At 47.5% G+C, this 20,790-nt stretch overlaps 1 protein-coding gene across 1 annotated transcript in view; it reads right to left on the bottom strand.

The window, feature by feature from the left end:
* The window catches only part of ANO2 (anoctamin 2), a 312,785-nt gene that overhangs the window by 50,468 nt on the left and 241,527 nt on the right, over window positions 1–20,790 (bottom strand). The window contains exon 16 of the mRNA XM_047066263.1: window positions 10,483–10,678. Within this exon, the coding sequence (XP_046922219.1) occupies window positions 10,483–10,678 (196 nt within the window). The remainder of the gene's footprint in view (window positions 1–10,482; window positions 10,679–20,790) is intronic.

The raw sequence follows: 20,790 nt of genomic DNA on the forward strand, positions 1-20,790 counted from the left end.
GTCGGGTTCTGTGCTGACAGCTCGGAGCCTGGAGCCTGCTTTGGATTCTGTGTCTCCCTCTCTCTCTGCCCCTCTCCTGCTCATGCTCTGTTTCTCTCTGTCTCTCAAAAATAAATAAAGATTAAAAAAAATTTTTTTTAATTAAAAAAAAAAAAGAAGGAGACTAAATAGGACGGGAGCATCTGGGAGGGGGAAGAGGAAGAGAGAGAGACTGATTAATACTGTTATGGGCCAATCAGGAAAACCCCATGCTCAGTGCCCACTATGTGCCGGGCACTATACGGGCACTTGCCATGGATTCCCCATGTGATTGCTATCACTGCCCTGTGAGGACTGTCTCCCCATGGCAATGATAGGAGTGGGGAGACAACAGGTAGGTGTGCCTGGTTTGTGGCCATCGACACTCCCACGACACCAGTGGGTCATCTTGCAAACACACACAGGTCTGGAAAAGCCCAGTGAGAAGGAAGGGAGTCATTCCACCTTAGCCCATCTCCTCATGCCTTTCCAGGGAAGGCAGCTCAGAAGGAATGCTTTTATCTTTTTCATCCTTCCCTAGTTCCACAAATGTTTATCAAGTGACTATTGTGTACCAGGCATCAGGCACTGGGAATACAGTGGTGGCCAAAACCAATAAGCTCCCTGCCATGAGGAGATTACAGTCTAGAAGAGGGGCATAGATTAATGAGATCATTCTGGAGAGCAATGAGGATAAAAGGCAGGGAGATGAGAAGAAAAGGGGGCAGGAAGATGGTTTTAGTCAGAGCGGTCAAGAAGGGCCTCTGGAAAGCTGACCTCTCAGCTGAGGCCCCAGGGATGTGGTGGAGGGAGCACGGACGAGCTGGGGAGGAGCCATGGGTGGTAACCACAGGGAAGGGCAGCAGACAGGAGAGACCTACAGATGTGTAGAGAATGGAAAGACCCCAAGGACTGGAACATTCTGAGCAAGGAGAAAGCATTTATTAGGCAGTAGAACTGGAGGAGAAGGCAGGGGCAGGTCAATGGGACTTCACAGGCCACAGAAGGGACTTAAACCTCACTGGAAGCACAATGGGAAGTCGCCTTGGGGTTTTGCAGAGGGGAGGGCTATAGCGAGATTATATTTTAAAAATATCACAGAAGATGGGCTATGTATATGTGTGTCAAGAGGGAGATAGGTATGGAAGCAGAGAGACAAATGAGGAGTGCACAGCAGTCCAGGCAAGAGATGGCCAATATTAGGATGGAACCTGTGAACTGTGATCAGATCTGGGGTATATTTGAAGGTGGAGTGGACAATACTTAACAGACTGGACTCTAGGTTTGAAAAGAAAGAGAGAAAGAGAGAAAGAGAGAGAGAGAGAGAGTGAGTTCGGGTCCGGGATGACACTTGGGTTCTAGTACAAGCATCTGAGTGGTTGGTGGTTCCACTTCCAGAGAGGGGAAAAAAGTGGGTGAGAACTAACAGGTTTGGAGGGAAAATTAAGAATTCAAAGTTGGACACATGGAGTCCTTGGACCTCTGTGCTTCTGTCCTCCCTGGGCCGTGCCCCCAGTGGGATGGAGCACTGCATGAACTGTACCATCCTTCAAAGGTACCCAGCTAGCTTCAAGGAACCAGAGCCTTGAGCAAGTCATGGCCCCAGGTGGAGGGCACACCCTGTGATATCCCAAGTGCTTCCTGCTTCTGGTCTTTTTCTATTGTCTGTGACACAACTCACAAGGCTGTTAACAGAAGAACACAGGAAGACCTTGGGCCAGAAGGACTTTTCTGTCCCAGTGTTCCCAGATAAGGGATTTATTTTTCTGCGCCTCACTGTCCTCATTCCTAAGATGGGACCTTCCTTAAACATTTCTTGTAGAGTCTGAGGGAGATAAAGTATGGAAAGCACCAAGCATAGAGGAAGGGCTCCAACATTTGCTTTTATTATTTTATGTACCAAAGCATTCTAGCAGACATTTAATTTCTACACCTGCCTCCTCTTTAGTGAGACAGGTACCTGCAAGTTACCTAAAAATCTTGACAGAGTCCTCTTAGAAGGTCAGGGTGGGCATCACTTGGGTTGGTGAGGGCCCCTGGAGTCACCAGGGTAACCTCTCTCTGAGGGAGATTCAAAGGGATAGTATCAGATCTACTGTGTTTTGAAGGCTAAGAAGACAAGCTGTATGTCCCGGAGCCTACAGGATGGATGGCATCCTGGAGATGGGGGTAGAGGCATAGACGGGTGTCCTGAAAGTAGGCGACCCTGACGGCTGCAGCCCCTTGACTGAGCTCACTCTAGAGGGGAGGATCATCCTCCCTGAAGAGCAATGGCCTGCCCGGGGCCTGCGACCCAGAGGGACCCTCTCAGCAATGGCCCAGACTCTTCTGTCAGATGGGACAGGGCCAGCATCCAACAGCAATGCTGTGTAGCAATGAGAGGAAGGCTGGCCATACTGCAGGTCTGACTTCCCTGTTTAAATGTGGATGTTGGCCTGACCGCCTCTATGAGTCAAGATCCCATCAGGAAGCAGAACTCCCCTCACTGGTTCAAAGGAAGTGACCCTAATGAAGGTATTACTTACTGCAGTGAGGGGGCAAGGAGAAGAAATGGTGTCACTGGAGCCCAAGAAGGGCCATGAGGGAGGACTCATCCTGTAGAATCTGTGGATACACGCAGTTTTTTTTAAGCTTTTTAAATGTTTATTTATTTATTTTTTGAGAAAGAGTGTGTGTGTGTGAGCGGAGGAGGGCCAGAGAGAGAGGGAGAGAATCCCAAGCAGTCTCCGCACTATCAGTGCAGAGCCTGATGTGGGGCTTGAACCCATGAACCATGAGATTATGACCTGAGCCAAAATCAAGAGTCAGACACTGAACCAACTGAGCCACGCAGGCACCCAGAAAGGGTGCATTTTTGTCAGAGATGAGGGAGAAGCAGGGAAGAACTACCCCCAATTCTCCCTTGTGCCTGCTAAGCTTCCTTCTGTTCTTCCATGGCTTCCTATTGAAGTCAGAGCAGGGGGCCCCAGTGACACCATCGGCAGAGCCTCAGGGATGCAGGACATGGTGCAAAAGGGTGGAGAAGGGGTCTGGAGAGAAAACAAGGCAAACAGAGAATGCCCACCATACTCTGTTCTCTTCTTGTGGCTTAAGTCTTGAGTCTGGGTTCTTAGAAACTCAAAGAAAGGAAGAGAAATATATCGGACTTCCCGCTAACAGGAGATATGAGTGCTTCAGTGACTAACTGGAAAAAGGAGAGAGATGTGTTCATAGTTACCGTTCAAATTTGGGAAGAAATTCTTGCCAGTTATATGAAACTATTATAAGTAGCATGCTGCTAATAATAGTTTCATATAACTGGCATGGATTGTTCCACGAACTTGGGCTATAACCATGATCAGGTCTTTTTTATTATTAGCAGCAGCCTCCCATGATCCAGGACCCTCCCAGACAACATTTACAATACTTCGTGCCCGCAGCACCAAGGGGGCCCTCAGACAATGGCAGAATCCACTTTCGCCACACCCTTCCCCTGGCCTCACAGATGGGCAGGCAGGAGGCTCTTCCTCCCCAGTTGCCTGAGGCCACCCAGAGAGTCAGGAGCTCAAATACAACCCCACGGACCTGACTCAGGCCAGATTTCAAATTACCAGCACTACAGCCCCCCCCACCCCCTGCCCTGTCCTCAGGAAGACACGGGTTCTGGCCTGCACGCACCCACCCGCATCCACACGTGTCCTCGCTGTGGAGTACCTTCCTGAGCAGACTCGGTCTGCAGCAAAGCCCACTCTCCTTGTCCCAGGGCTCCGAGCCAACAAAGCCAGCACGTCCCCCCTAACTCTGAAAACACACGTTGCCCACATTTGATGGAAAATTAGATCCATCCATGTATGTCCAAAATGTTCTTCTTTAAAGAATTTCTGATGTCCTGGCAACCTTTGGTAGCAAGCTTTGTCTCCTTTTTTTCCTTTCTTCCCTCTTTTCTCTTTAGTAGTGATACATTGGCTTTTCCTGATGGTAGCTTAGAACTGGATTTTAGACTGAGCCATTTCAAATCCTCAGAAAAAAGCTTTTTTAGAAAATTTAATAAAGCATGAGGGACTCCAAAGTTTGTGAACCTGCGCAGGTGTCCTGATGCACGCAGACCTAGGAGGCAGGCGACGATGCACTCAGAGTTTGCTCCCTCCAAGTCTCCCTGATCGTCTCAGAGACCCCTACCATCTGCCACTCACATGGGCCGGGGCATTGCCTTTTAAACCTTCTGGAGCCTCTGGTGTGCTTTCTTTGGCTTTCTCCACACACCTAAAGTTCCCTGAGGAACCAGGACCGCTATATATTACCAGACAGTAGAGCATCACAGTCTTAGAGTTGAGGCCTGACTCACCACCTCCCAGCCGCATGACCTCGGGCCTATTAGCTGTTTATCTCTGTGTCTCAGGCTTCTCCACTCTAAAATGGGAGTGTTAAGAGTCCTGATGCCCTTGGGGCTTGTTTTGAGGATTAAATATACCGATAAACAGAAAGTGCTTACAGCAGCGCTTGGCATGCTCTAATACACATACACACACATACTCACACATGCCACCAACCAGATGCTCCTGGGTCAAGTTCCTAAGCGTCTTCAGGCTTCCCAGAAGTGAAATGAAAGCCATGACCAGTTCCCAGCTCTACGGTGACGATTCTGTGGGATGATGTATGTACAATGTCTACCAGTGCCTGGCACATGGCAGGTGCCCCCAAAAATCCTTCACCCCATCCCTCTTTTTGTTCCCTTCCTAGCCCCACTTCAGTGGCCCTGGGGCAGCAACACTCAGAAGCACGGCATCATCAGTATTTAAACAACTCAAGAACACAGCCATTTTCCTACAACTTGGAGACTCTGACTTGGCACACCACCATCCTTTGAGCACCTGCAAGATGCCCAACCCCAAAACTAGGAGAGGCTCACTGCAGAGTGAAGGGTGAACCACACAGCTCCACACACAGCCAGCACTGCGCACACAGTTTTGAAAGGGAGAGGAAGAGAAGGTGGTGGTGGAAGAGCTAGAGATCGAGAATGATCCTGATAAAAAACAAGCTGCTGACATCTTGGTTATTAAGGCTAGAAGCCTGCTGGCAGCCCTGCCCCTCTCACAGCTGGAGTGCGGACATGCTCCCCATCTGGGCCGAGCCTGACCCATGCCTATGTTGGTCACGAGAAGACCCTACAGTTTTCAGGAGCTCTGGACATCCTGCTCCCCATTTGTGGGTTCAGAAGCTCGCTGCCTCAAAGGCACCGTCTATCCCTGTGCCAAGGAAAAAGCATGGTCTGCATGCTTGTGCACCCCACCCCCGGCCAGAATTCATATGTTGAAAACCTAATCCCCCTTGTGATGGTATTCAGAGGTGGGGCCTTTGGAAGGTGCGGCCTTTGGAAGGTGCTCAGGCCATGAAGGGGGATCCTTCAGGAGTGAGTGGGGTGCCCTTGTAAAAGAGGCTCCAGAGGGGCCCCTCGTGCCTCTGCCATATGAAGACACAGCCATAGGACCTGGGAGAGGACCCTTCCCCAGCCCTGTTGACATCCTGAGCTCAGACTTCCAGCCTCCAGAGTATGAGAAACACATTTCTGCTGTTGACACCCACTATGTGGTATTCTGTGATAGCAGCTGGACAGGCTAGGACCAAAGCATGCCTTGAGCTCGTCTACTTGGTGACCCTTGTCACCTTGCCTCATACCCTGGCCTCCCATGACATCTGAGCCCGGTCTGATTTTCCTGGACATCTGGGGTCCTGATGTCCTGCCCAGCTATTGCTTGTTTCCCATCCAAGGAACCAGACCCTTTCCTATAAACCACCACCTGGGACCCCTTCAGGAATGAACAGATCACTGGGGACCGTACTGTCCCACCTATTCATTGGGATCCTCACAAACTAATTACTGACACTTGCTGAAGGGGGCTACCCACCTTGCAGAGCAGACTCTGGCCACCAAGGCCCCAAGCTTCACTCATTTTCCCCTAGCAACCCCATCCCACCACCTAGGTCCCAGCTTAGTCTCTGCCCCACCATTGCCATACAGCCACCAGCTCACAGTGTGCCTTGCACCCGAGCCTGTGACCACTGTTACCATGGCAGCCAGGGAGGCAATTACTGTGTCTTTATCTACCACTGCTGAGCCAACTCTTAACACATTCTGGAGTCTGTCACAAATATTTGTGGCCAGAAGGGACCTCAGATGGGCCTGATGTCTGGGGCTGTTGGGAGATGCTCCCAAGAAATCGGTCTTCACCACCCAGCCTTTGCAGGAAACACTTGGGAACTCGCTGGGGTTGTTTACACCAGCTGTTTGCACCTGGTGAGCAAGGCGGTAGTCATAGGCTCCTCAGCAATCAGGAGATCTGAGGCAAGAAGCCAGACTGGTATTAAAGCCAGCGTGAGAATGGCACAGGAAACCCCTAAGCCTGGCAGAATCCTCATTCCATTAGGTGGCCTTATTCACAACTTTTTGTCCCCATGCAGGCCTGGGGGGACTCTGCAGTCATACCTCTGCCTGAAGATGCACAGGTCACCCCTGCTGTGCACGACCACCTCGGTGAGTGGGTTAGTGTGCACACTCTTGGCCATTAAGGACACTTTAAGTCTTCTGATAGCTTTGTTGCATCTTTCAGTGACTGTCCCATCAAGCCAACTTCACATTTACCTTATTCATCTCAATGTTTCTGCAAATCCTTTTGAAGGTAGGAAATAACAAACGCATACATGCTCGTGGTAGCTTCCACTGTGGCTTGCAGGATGCCTAGCCTATGGGCATTCCCCGGAAACAATTTTTTTGAATGCATATACGAAGACAGAGATAACTGCATCAGCAAACTCACAGATCTCCTGTGAGGCAGGCACTATGGGGGACATAAAAGGAAACGTAAGACCGAGGAGCTGTTCTCCAAGGCTTTGTAGCCTGGCTGGAGCCAGCAGCAGAGACCCTTGCTGTCCATGGAGTGTCCACACACTTCTACACATCTTCCCACTGCTTCACAATTAGGCTGCTTCCAGCCAGTGTGCTGTGAGCAGAAGTGAGAGATGGTGTGTTTCACAGCCTCCCTGGTGTCCGTGTGGCCTCCATCAGTCTGGGTCCAGAGCCCCTGCCCTGCTGCACTGGACATGGAGCGTGAGCAAGAACAAGTAAACAACTCCGAATTATGCACCTGAGATTTTAAGATAGATTTATCACCCTGGCAGAGTCTCGTCTACCCTAAGACTGGAAAATCCACACACAAGGGCCGCGAATGCTAGTTTATATCTGACCCAAGGGCAAACGGAAGTTGTCTGTGGGGGGATGGAGTAGTGCTCCCCTCCCCCAGCCCAAGGAGAAAGTTTGAAAAGACTGACTGGGTGGGGATTTCCAAGCAGGAGGCCCATAGACAGAGGCTAAAGACAAGGGCATAGTCCTTAGGCTGTGACAACAGTCCCCACAGAGGTGATGATCAGTGGACAGGAAGGAGGGAAATAATGAAGGAAAGATCAATAAAACTGGTTCCAGAAAAGCTCCCTGTTTGCCCAATGCCACGTATCTGGGGATGGGAGGGAGAAGGAGTCAGGCCGAGAACTCAAAGGTTCCTTCCACTGGGCTCCCGAATTCAGTGGCCCTTCCACTATACAAAAACACCTGTCTGACCCTCTGAGAACATCCAGTCCAAGGCAGAGAAGAGCAGCAACCTAGGACGAGGCCCACATGGGTTCCTGCATGGAGACCCAATACACCACTTTGGTGCAGACAGTAAGAAACTCACACCGACAGAGCGCAAAAGGTATTTGCAGTTCAGAGGGACAATCTGAGTTTGAGCCTTAGTAAAATGATGATATAATACTCTCCTTGCTGACCACACACAGTTTCTGTGAGGATGAAATGGGATAACAGAACTCTTTTAAGTTGAAAGTCGCTTTATGAGTATCGCTATCACAAAGAACAAAAGGTACTTGCCAGGATTTCATCTCCTTTCCAGAGCACAGACTTCCTTACCAGCCACTGGTTGCACAGCGTGGGGGAGCCTGAACTTTTTGGGTGAGGGAGAAAGCACTGTTAGGAACAGTGGATGTAGCTTCACAGTGTGGATGGTGTTTTATGGCCCAGTGCAAAGAGAATTTGCCCTGCGTTGTAGACAGGAGGTGCTCACTAAACCCTTGTCAGTGAGGTTCTGACTGTGGACCACGCTCTATCTTCTAGCCCTACCACTCTCTAGAGCCATGGAACACAAGTGAAACAAAGTAATGCAAATGGGCAGCAGGAAGACATTTCTGCACCATCGCCGATTTCCTGTTCCTCTCTTCCCTACTTCCTGCCCACACACTCATTAATCTCCTTTACATTAGGCCTTCCTGCCTCTCTCTTCTCTGTGGCATCCTATGTCCCTGCCAGGATAGTTCTGCAAACATACAGCTCCAATCATGTCGCATTCTTCAGAAAGTCCCCCAGTGGTGTGGGGCCAGAGCCACTGAGGGGGATGGGGGACGTTTCTTTCCACTCCTGATGCTTCCCCGATGTGGAAGGAGTGTGCTTATTTGTAATGCCCTAACTTGTCTCCCCCACCTCATCCTTTACCCTCTTGAGGGACAGAAGCTTATCTCATTAGTCAGCCTGGAGGGTGACACCAGCATGCCTCATCTGTCCACCCCCTCTGCCCTTCCTCGGGAGAAAAGGGTCTATGCCCTGCCCCTCCACATCCTAAGACTTGCCTGGCTTCCCTGACCTCCGTTGCTGGCCACTGGGAGGGATGTCTGTCTGTAATCTTGTATTAGGAAGTCTATCTGGCTCTCCTGCTAAGCTGTTTCCTCCCATGTAGCCTATTTTAGCTTTAAAAGTGAAGTCTTGGCTTTTGCCTACATCTTACTTTTTAGCATATTCAATGATTAGGGCTGAAAGACAGGTACTTTTTATTAGATGACTCTTCAAACTCCAGCAAACACTTTCCCATGTCTATGAAAATTAGCAGCATCCTTGGCCTGGCATTCAAGGTCTTCTACAGAAAAATCAGGTCTGGGTCAATGCTCTGGGCCTAGTTTCTCACTCCGCTATGCCCTGGACATGCTGCAGACCCTAGAAGAACCACCACACTGGACTCCCCTAGCATCCTGGACATGCTTCGTGTTTCCTTCTTCCGTACGCTGAGCTCTCTGCCCCCTCAGCTCCCCTGGCACCAAAGTTGTGCCCATTGTACAAGCCTAGCCCCTGTGCACGCCCCCCCCCCCACCCCGGGGACTTTTCTGACCCTGAAGGGTCTGATTTCTCCCTTCACTGCCAGATTTCTTATCCTGTTTCCTCTGCCAGGAACCTCTTCTCTTCCTGCCCGCTTCCCCCTCCCTCTGTACCTGAGCAATCCAATTTGATGCCCTTATACCTCAGAAGCCCCCCCAGGATGCTCCCCCTAAGTGCTTCTATAGAATCTCACATACCACTAAACACCCTGAAGCAACATTCTCTGCTGACTTTTCTCCAGAAACCTATGAAGGAACATGGACGGGTAACACTTACTAATGTGCACATGACTAAAGAGAGCAGAACCTCCATTCCAGATGGTACCTTGGCTACATCCACATGGAGACCAAAAGTCAATGTCCACTGTGAGTAGAGGCCAAGCCAGGGAAAGGCACTGAAAGAATCCCTTTAACTGGAATTAGTGAAACCTTTCTGGAATGTTCTGATCCTCCAGGGAAGGCTCTCTTGACAAGGGGGTTATCCTATCAAGTGTCTAGCTTTTAACTAGTCAGTGAATTAAAGACATCTAATCATTAGTTCAATTTTTCTGAGGATAGTCAGAAGCTGACAGCCCTAGTCCCCAGATTCCACCAGGGAAAGAGGTGCATGCCCCAAGGCCACCCAGGATAAGTACCATGAGGAAAGGGTTTCAGTTCTCAGCTCTCCCCTGTCTAATAAGCGCAAATGCCAAAAAATGGTGCTCAGGCAACAGCAGGTTGTGGCTCAAATGACACGTCTGAATACTGAGGCCACCGCATTTTTCTCACTGGCTTGAAGCTTGGGAAGTCTGATATGCCTCTTTGAAGTCTGCTCAGTGTGTGGGGAATGTGTGGATTTTCTGGGGCCTCAGCAATATGGGGATAGATGAGACCCTCCAGGGCTCAAGTATCAAGAGCTTTCTCCACTCTGTAAACACTCCTGGGAAAATGAGGAAAGGCTAAAACTCTGTAATTTGTAACAGGAAGTGTTGAATCCATCTTGCTTCTAGGTTAGGCTAAAAAGAATAGGTCCCATGAATGATTCTTTGGGGACAATGAGGCAATCAACTTGGGCTGGAAGACTACTGATAGAGAATGCCCTAAGGAGGATTTCTCGCTGAGGGGAGGCCCCTGGCAGGCCCTGCAAGTACATAACTTCAGTACTTCCTCATTTCTCCAACCGAAATGTACTCTACAAAGCATTTTGTTCCTGTTCCTTTTTTCGTTTTCAGTCACCACCACCAAAAACCTCGCATGTGTTGAGCCGACTTCGTTCAAGGGGGCCTAGGGCAGACATGGGATTTGGTGACACAGTACCGATTTTGGTGAGCCATGTGGCCACAGCACCATAGATCTCGTCCAGGATGAGGATGACCACGAGGTTGATGATGACTGCTGTGGCTGTCACTGTCACCCGGACATTGGAGCGTGTAGCCTTGTTGAGAGACAGGGCTGCTGCAGTTGTTATGCGATACACGATGACCCCAAAGACGATGGAGAATGTCAGGGCAATCTGTTTGAGAGACAGGGAGAGTTACGGCTCAGCAGACAAGTACCGGGCAGCTATTATTTGGTCGGCCAACAGTCCTCTTCGCTATGTCAGGTACTATTAATCTGGAGTCCACCAGTAGGCAACAAGGGGGCGGCACACCCTCTAAACTCTCGTGCAAATTCTATGGAGGGGTGCACTGTCCATGGAGACTGTCTTCCATTTACGAAATGCCAAATGGTCTCTAACACATACAAACCCCTAAGGATGAAAACACTGGACGCTGAGGTGCGTACAACACACGTGATGTTATTTCTTTCATTAGGGGGTTTCCAGTTGACCACAGAGGAGAGCTGAACTCTTACAGTGAATGATACCTGAGAGGTACTGCATGCTCTGTGAAGGGGCTGAGAGTACAGAGGAACAAGCAGATCAGGGGAATAATGGGATGTAAACTGGGCTCTCGGTGAAAGGAAACAGGGAGCCGTGGAAGGTGTCTGAGCTGAGAAGCGGTGAGTCAGCTTCATGCGGTGTGTGTGGGAAAGCTGCCCAAAGAAGAATAAAGAGAGATAAACCAGGCATGAGATTTGTAGACTCTTGGTCCTCAGGGTGAACAAAATATCACTGTAAGATTTCTCTGCCAGGCAACTGTAATAGAGGACTCGGATTTCTCCTTTGGTGCAGAAATCTCCGGCTGTTAGGCTGAAAGGAAAGCTTACCAGTCGCTTGACCTCCAAGGGCCCCCCATTTCCTCTTTCTAGAACCTAAGAATAATAACTCACTCTCCCAGACCAGGCCCTCTCCTCTCCCATCAGAGCCAGGGAGGACCATTTCCATGAAGCAGAAGGATGTCAGGGGAAGAAAGTGCCCTGCATAAGCTCTCAGGGCAGAGGAAGGAGATTGAACGTCTAGGTGTGTAACCTGCTCAGAGCAAAACTCTAATTTGCGTCAGTCAAGTGAAGTCTTCTTAGAATTCTTTCTGCACAGAAGGCTGTTCAGGTAGTATTTCCTCTGGGATCAGGGGATGGTGGGGGCAGGAGGGGGGTGGTTGGCGCTGGCTGGGGACAGCAAAGATTCCCTCTGAAAATACAAAGTATCCTGGACTACATGTTCCCTCCCTAGAAAGGAGGGGAGGAGAGAGGGGGTAGCAGGGGTCGGGGTGGGGGCGCTCTGGTTCAAGCAATGCTTTGCAAGCTGTGTATGACACCGGTGGGCGAATGGGGAATGGGTTCCAGATGTGTCAAGGTATGAACGACTTCAGGCCTCTGGGGGGCGCCTGAGCTGGGGGTGTGCTGGTGGCAGCCTCAGCTGTTTATCCCCGCATGTTGTACAAATATCAGCATTTGCCCTGTGGGCCACAGTGTGAAAAAGGAGGCCTCCCTAAGGCAGGCAGGATGGCAACGTTCTCTGGGTAGAGGGTGTGTGTGCGTGCATGTGCGCACGCACATGTGTGTATGTCAGGGTGGAGAAGAGGTTACATGGGAATGACACCGTGTGGGAGACCCTCATTAGAGGGAGTGGGAGCAGCAGAAGCCCCAGCCTCCAGGACGATGGAGGAATGGGCACCGTGTAAGTAGGAAAGGCTGGACATGACATCACCGCTCTCCAACAATGTAGACATTTTCACTTCCCGTTCCTCCGGGACTGTCACTGCCAGACAGTAAGGGCCTGGAAAACGTGGTGTGAGATTCTTTTCCCCCGAAATCACTTTTGCAGCAAAAGGCCAGTGATGGAAGTATTGATGAGGCGGGGGAGGCCAGGGCATCAAAGAGTGAGTGTGTGTGAGCGTTCTGGAGGATTCTGGGGGAATGACTGGGGGGAAAACAATGGCAAAAACATCCTTTGCTTTGGGTCCTGGGGGTGGGGCATGGAGAAATGAGGGGGAAGGAGATTGGCTTCTATTCTTCTCCAAGAGGCCCAGCTGCTAAACTGGGGAAGGAAGAAAATTCTTTATTGCTACCCAGAGTGTGATCCATGGACCTGCTGCATGGGCCAGGAGCTTGGTCAACATGCAGCATCTCCAGCTCCAGATCCAGTGGCTCAGGATCTGCACTTGAACAAGACTCCTATCCAAGTTCTAGAGGCACTGCTCTACTCACTTGTCCCAGCCTCCTGTCCTCCTGGGCCCTACCTCCAACACACCCCTCCCCAGCCCTCTGGTGCTGTTCTGTGCAATCCTAGATTCTCAGCTCCTGATTTTCCCTTCCACTACAGCAACCAGGTCTGAAGCTGTCCTTCAGTGTCCCTGCAGGCTCCTCAGGACTCCTCAAGCTAGATGAGCCTGGAGGACACCAGCCCAGTCCTGTGACCAGTTTGCAGATGAGGAAACAGGCATGAAAAGTGAAGTGATTTGCTCAAGGTCACAAGGCGTGGCCTACAACCCTAGCCTCTGGGATCCTGATGGGAGTTAAAGGATATTAGCATTCAGGGGACATCCATGTCCAGCCTCTAATTTCATATATAAGGAAACTGAGGCCCAAGAAGCAGCAATCAGTCCAGGGTCTGGACAGCTCCTGGCAAAGCTGGGATGCTAATGGCGGTGCCCTCTCGATTGCGTTATTCAGTACACATCTTCCTGAGCACTTATCCTTATAACAATCATGTAAAACATGCCTTTTGTGGATGCCATTTACTGACTGTCCAGGATCTGAACCCTGCTCTGTGGCTCCCACGTCTACAATCTCATCCTATCCTGATGTTAGAAAGCAGGTCCTCTAGTAGTACTAAATTCAGCACTGTTTTCACCACTGTGGCTACAGTGTTGATGTTGCTTAGTAAATTCAGGAAATATGTGCTGGGGATATTTCATGTTTATGAGCAGTCTCCCCCCAAATAGGCCAAAAGTGGGGACTTGTCTTGGACTGCATTCTGTGCCTCATGCCCTTTCACAGCGGTGCCTTACTGCAGAACCTACTTGGTAAAGATTTGCTGGTCCCTGGCTCTAGCACCCTAGCTCTCCAGAACATGGGAACATCACCATGGTCCCCATTGCTTTTGGTGTTCTGATCCCATAGCTTTACTTGTGGACACAGCCAAACTGCAACAGAACCCAGGCTATGGAGTCCAGAGTCCTATTTAATGCTATGAGAGACAGGAAGGAGAGACGGTCTGGTCCCCATGCTCCAGGTCTTACATCCACAATCATGGTGGAGAAAACCACTGCACACGTACAAGGATGAGCCTAATAGCAGGCGGACAGAGTACGGGCTCAGTTCATGAGCTTCATATGTGCCGAGCAGAGCACAGGGGGATTAGTCAGAGAAAATCCCACAGAAGTAGCTTTGGGACAGTTTCCTACGAGAAAGGTTTGGAAAGAAGAATATCAAAAAAAAAAAAAAAAAAAAAAGAGCAAGTAGAAACAGATAAGTCAGAAGCAATCTTGGCTGAACCAGTGGGAGAAGAGCCAGTCTGAGGCAGGGCACATAATAGTAGCTCAATTTTAAAACACACACACACTATCGACTTTATCATTGACGTAATAGGTCATCTCTGGCAACTTATTAATGATTAATTACCTTACTTTCTCATTCAGTCACTCATAAAATATGTCTTGAGTACCTTCTACATGCCAGTCACCATTCTAAGTGTCAGGGATATAGTAGTGAGCAGACTGCCCAGGATTGTCTGCCCTCGTGGCACTGATCTTCTAGTGGGGAAAGACAGACAACAAACTACTAAAATGCATCAAACAGAGAGTATATCTGGTTAGGAAAGGCATGGGTGAGGAGGTGATATTTCAGGAAGGCCCTAAAGAGGGAAATCGGACGGAAGGGGCTGTCAGGCAGAGGGTGGCCAAAGGAGAATAAAAGGGGGAGGTGGGTGTGGAGAGGAGGAGGGTCATTCCTGTGGAACAAGGATGCTGGCTTCTACATCTCATGAGATGCAGGGCCTTAAGAGAGTTTTGAGCAGAGAAGTGACATGATTTGATCCAGATTTTAAAAAGATCAGTAAGCTGATGATTTTTTTTTTTAAAGTAGGCTCTACACCCACCATGGGGTTTGAACTCACGATCCTAAGATCAAGAGTCGCATGCTCTATCAGCTGAGCCAGCGAACAACCTCAGCAGGCTGACTAATCTGGAGGGGCACAATTGGGAGGCCACCACAATAAGGCAGGTGACGGAGGAGGGTTTCTGGGGGCTGGTCCCCAACACACAAGTGGAAGTAAATGACTGCCTTGGGCATGGAAGGAAAGCTCAGGCACCTAGCTCTAGAGCCAGGACACTGCTTCTGATAATCCCCTCCCACATAAAAAGAAAACAAAAGAGCTTTAATTCAAAAAGGAAAAGCACTGTTGTAGCTCAACACATTGGGTTGGAGAAGAAAGAGAAAATTCACCTTGTCCCACGCTGGCCTCTGTCACAGCTGGGGAAGAGGAACACAGCAGCGGGGCACTGCCTTATTCTCAACCATCCCATGAAAAATATCCCCAGCTGATCTGGCAGACCGGCATCCCTGAAACCCTCCCCACAGCCGTGGTCCTGACCTCTCCTGCCAACGTTTAATCACAGGGCGTGGAGGAGAGAAGGACGTTCAGTACTCACATGTGTTGCAGTATGTGCCTTTGGCTTTACCCTAATTCCATAACCAAACCCCACTTTTTTAGAAACATCACCCTGCCCCTTTATGTGCCACTCCACACCTTGTTCTAGGGCTGTGCCAAGCCCTTTTCTTTAGAAGACAGAGTTGTTTTTTTTTCCAATGAAAAAAAATAAGGAAAAGTTAGCATAAAATAAAGATTTTTAAAAATCTAATAGGTATGAGACTATGTAATTTATTGTCCAACCCATAATACTTTTGAAAGTAAGAAGGAGTGCTATTGATCTTTATTTCTGTCAACCCAAGCACGCCTGACTGTAAAGGGGTGATCTTTAAAGGGCTCCTGCCCTATTTCTACCACTCTCCTCCTAGCTCCTGTTCACGCAGTCCAGTTCTGGGCACTGGCTGATGACAGGTGGGGGACCCCAGGCATAGAGAGACGCAACAGTTAGTTCTCGGTTCCAATATTGAATCTCCCATTTGTATCGAGATGTGGAGTCAGTCGGGTGGGGTTGGGAAAAGGAAGATCAAAGATATAATTATATATTACTTCCAAACAACACAGAAAAAACTCCACACCAGTTAGGAGGTCTCCATGGAATTAAAAAAAAAAAATTATAACTTTGGGGAGATGACCCACCATTGAGCCAGTTTTCAGTACCGGCAAACCTCAAGAGTGTTGCGGGTTTGGTTCTAGACCACCGTGATAAAGCAAGTGATTATGGTGAAGAAAGTCAAATGAATTGTTTGGTTTCCCAGTACATATAAAAGTTATGTTTGTACTATATTGTAATCTATTAAGTGTGCGGTAGCATTATGTCTAAAAAAAACCCATCATACATACTCTGATTAACAAATATTTTCCTGCTAAAAAGTGCTAACGATCCGAGCTTTCAGTCAATTGTAATCACTGATCACAGATCACCGTAACAAATATAATAATAATGAAAAGGTTTGAAACAATGCAAGAATTGCCAAGCTATGACATAGAGACCAGAAGTGAACAAACGCTTTGGGAAAATGGTGCCAAGAGATTTGTTCAAAGCAGGCTGCCACAAACCTTCAATCTATAAAAAATGTAACACCTGCAAAGCGCAATAAAGCACAATAAAACGAAGGTATGCCTTCGTTTGTCCGTGGTGGTGAGGTAACCTGTTTGTTGTTGACAGTGATGCTGATGATACCAGTTCCTCTCTCAGACAGTAGACAAGCTTCCATTTTCAGTGCTCTCCTTGCCTGACTGATCACTGGCATATGACATAATTGATTGCCCTCCCCTTGCAATACTTTCTTGGTTTCCACAACTCCCTACAATCCTTTGGCTGTTACTTTTAATCTTGTCTTTTGGATCCTCCTCATGCTCCCAAACTTGAACATGGCAGTGTCTTGGGACTCAACCCTAGGACTTTCCTCTATTGACCCTCAGCCTCCTGGTTATCTCATACAATTCCATGTACCACCAGTAACCATCTCATTAGGAGTCCTCTGAACTGCAAATTTATATCCATTATGAAGGCAACTCCAGAATTCCTCCCTATCCCAGTAAGGGATAACTCCAGCTTTTTTGATTGCTCAGGATAAGAACCTTAAAGTCATCGTGGACTTCCCTGTGTTTTGCATCCTATGATGAAACTCTTTTGGATTCACCTTTTCTCCAAGTATAAGCAGTGCCACTTGCATGGCTCTGATTCTTGGCTTTCTGTTTTTTCCACTGGTCTAATTATATCCTGGCAACAATGCCACACCATCGTATTTATTACTGTTTTATAATAAGTGTTCATTTGGTATATTCTTAGCCTTTGTCCTTCCATATAAATTGTCAGGGAGAAAATAAAAAGACCTAACACTGTTATGGTTCCATTAATGGCCACCCAACTTATATGCTATTATTACTGTGTACACTGTAATTCTACCTTATTTACTTTTATTTTAATGTTTATTTATTTTTCAGAAAGACAGAAAGACAGAGTGCAAGCTGGGGAGGGGCAGACAGAGGGAGACACAGAATCTGAAGCAGGCTCCAGGCTCTGAGCTTTCAGCACAGAGCCTAATGTGGGGCTCGAACTCATGAACCATGAGATCATGACCTGAGCTGAAGTCAGACGCTCAACTGACTGAGCCACCCAGGCGCCCCGATTCTACCTTATTTTTAACCCTATGAGACACCATCATTATTGTTTTCACAGCCAAGGTACACATAGGCTTTCCCACATATTTACCACTTTGTTCTTCACTTCTTAAAACTATAATTCTCCATATGGGATCACATCTGAAGTACATTCTTAGGATTACCTTTAGTGAAAGATTCAGTTGGTGGCAAACCTCAGTTTTTGTTTCGCTATAAATATCTTTATCCTAATACTTCTATATTGTATTTCTCCTGGGTATAGAATTCTGGATTATCAAGTGTTTTCTTTTCAGCACAGGAAGACAGCATGTCAGTATATTCTGACTTCCAACTGCTATGTGAAATCAATGGCTAATTGGACAGTCTCTTCATTGAAGGTAATCTTTTGATTTCTGAACATATTTGAGATTTTCCTTGTGTCTTATATATTCTATGATTTCATTGTGATGAATGTAAATGTAGATTTCTTTTTATTTTTCCTGCTTAATTTCATTGGGATTCTCCATTTATTTATTTATTTATTTTGGAGAGAGAGAGAGAGAGAGAGAGAGCACACGCGCGTGCGCGCACAAGTGGGGGAGGGGCAGAGAGAGAAGGAGACACAGAATCCAAAGCAGGCTCCAGGCTCGGAGCTGTCAGCACAGAGCCTGATGTGGGGCTCGAACTCACAAACCGTGAGATCAAGACCTGAGCTGAAGTCAGACGCTTAACTGACTGAGCCACACTGGGATTCTTCAATCTCCAAATTGGAATTCTGTTAGCAGAATTAGCCAATTAGGTGACCATCGGTTAGTGTATCTTGTTCATTACTATTCTCGCTCCTTTTGCAGTAGTGCAATTAAATACATGTTAAATTTTCTCAGTCTGTTTCCAAATCTATTAATTTCTCTTTTGAATTCTCAATCTTTTGTCTCCCTATGCTGCATTATGGATAATTTTTTCTAACCGGTGCTGTAGTTCACAAATTATCTCTTCAGCTATGTCTAATTGGTTGTTAATCCCATCCATAGTGTATATATGTAATATTATGTTTATGTACATTTATATACTCCTGTTCATATTCATATCACATATGTTCATTATTAAATATTATATATTCATATTTATCAATATATATTCATTTCTAGAAGATTATTGGCTGCTTTTCAAATCTTTAGGTCATTTTTAAAATAGTTTCTTATTTTTGGCAGATATTTTCAAACTGGCTGTCTTAACCTGTGACCTTTAGTCTTTTCTGTCTATCCCCACTGGTTCTCTTTCAGAGTGCTTCAGCTTCTTGTGCAATTAATTGTTTTTAACTGTGTTCTCTTTTTGGTCTTGGAAAAATTCTTCTGGGGGATTTTTTGAGGACTGGTGTAAATATGCCTTCCTACAGAGAATCTGTGTTGGCTTCTGCCAGGCACCTGGAAGGGCTGCCTGTCCTTGACCAAGTTTACAGCCCAAGGTTCCCTGGGTCTCTCAAGTGACAAACTATGCTGTAAGTCCACGATGGGGATGATCCATGACCACTTCTCAGAGACAAGGTTTTGTTCCTCTTTTCTCCCTGTTCTACTTAGAACCAGAGCAGTGTTCTCTACAGTCGCACGAGTCGGGAGGGGGTGGGTTTAGTTCTATTTCACATTTATTCTGAGAGTGTGGTTCCTTGTGGAGTTCCAGTTTAACTTGGTGAGAACTTCCTGTTAGCATCCCCACTTTGAGTGAGCCATATCTTCTGATTGCTATCCTCCTTGCCCCATAAAACCACCAAAACCAAAGCCCAAGTTTGTCTACATGGGAAAATGTCCTCAAAGTAAAAGCAGTATTAATGCCCAGGTATTTGTTTCTTGGTTCTCAGTTTCCCCTAGATAGATCCATATTAGGAATAGCCTGGTATTGGGGTGCCTGGCTGGCTCAGTCAGTTAGGCGTCCAACTGGTTCAGGTCATGATCTCACGGTTCAAAAGTTCAAGCCCCACATAGGGCTCTGTGCTGACAGCTCAGGGCCTAGAGCCTGCTTCAGATTCTTTGTCTCAATATCTCTCTGCCCCTCCCTTGCTCACACACTCACTCTCTCTCTCTCAAAAAAAAAATAAATAAACATTAAAAATTAAAAAACAAAGGAATCGCCTAGTATTCATTACTAACCTATCAGCCTCCCAAGCCTTTAGGAAGAATGAAAAAATACATTCATCCAGTATTTTTTGTTATTTTCAGCAAGATGGGGTGCTACTAATATCCTAACCTACCACTACTGGAGATAGAAGTCTATTTTACTTATCAATTTTCTTATTTATGTATGTATTTGCCATCTGTAAACTCCTTAAAGGAGGGATTATTTTATTTTCTACTCTATCCCCAGTGCCTAAGAACAGTGTCAAGCACATAGATGGCACCCATTAAATATATTTTAACAGTGTTTTATGAAGATTTTACTTTAAGTAATCTCTGCACCCAACGTGGGGCTCGAACTCACAACCCCAAGATCAAGAGTCGCACACTCCACCAACTGAGCCAGCCAGGTGCCTCCCCGACCTGCCCCGTTAAACATTTTTTGAATGAATGAATAAACTTGGAGATGACAATATGCATATTGTGGGAGGCTCTGAAATGCTAAACTAAACTTTGTATCATTCCTGTGTAACACCCTGCAACTTGCCACATATTCTTGAATAAATTCTATATGCCTTGCTCTTGTTAAGGTAACAGATGCAGACTTCTAAGTCTTGGCGAGGCACCCATCACCTCTGTACTTCAGAAGATCTGTACATCTTCTCTGTACTGCTCTGTGAAATGAGGAGCAGGAATAGGTGGTGCCTAGGATCCCTTCTCTTTTTCAATTTCTGAGATTAAGACATGGCTCCTGTCCCCAGTGATTACATAATAACGGCAATAATAATCTCAGATCAGGGCCAGAGTTGCCAGAGTCACCAGAAAATAATTATGATTTCAGTCCCAGAATAAGCAATCCCTCCCCAACCCCACAACTAATGCTTAGAAATGCTTAGAAATGCTCTAAGGACCCAACTCTCCTTTGTAAAACGGAAGTTTCAGTCTTGAACACTAGAAGGAATGTACACAGAAAGGGGGGGGGCAGGTGTCTCAGTGACCCGAGCTGAGCCCTTCTGAGCTTCACCTTCCTGAGGTCTTCTTGCTCCACTCACATCCTGGCTCCCAAGAATGACCAGCTACCACTTTTCTGATCTGACTTGAGCCTGAATCACAGACCTATTCCTGATCTTTGCTGACATAGCTGAGACCATCTGGGTCTTCTGAAAAGGTTCTTCCAAACTCTAAGGGAGAACATAGGGAAGTAAACATGGCAAGGCTGAAGAATCAGGCTCGCGGAGCCAAACCTGGCTGTCTTCCGTGGTTTCCAGGCTCTGTTCTCTTCCACAAACCATCAGGGAGAGCCAGCCAGCCCACAGCCCCAACAGGCTGCCACAATTCTGCAGCCATCTTACCTGGATTACTTCTTCCAAGGTCTTGGTCTGT

This window comes from Lynx rufus, unplaced genomic scaffold (assembly GCF_022079265.1).
Source record: "Lynx rufus isolate CCGP_SWC_20201006 ecotype Redwood Valley unplaced genomic scaffold, mLynRuf1.p SCAF_7, whole genome shotgun sequence".
NCBI classification, from domain to species: Eukaryota; Metazoa; Chordata; class Mammalia; order Carnivora; family Felidae; genus Lynx; species Lynx rufus.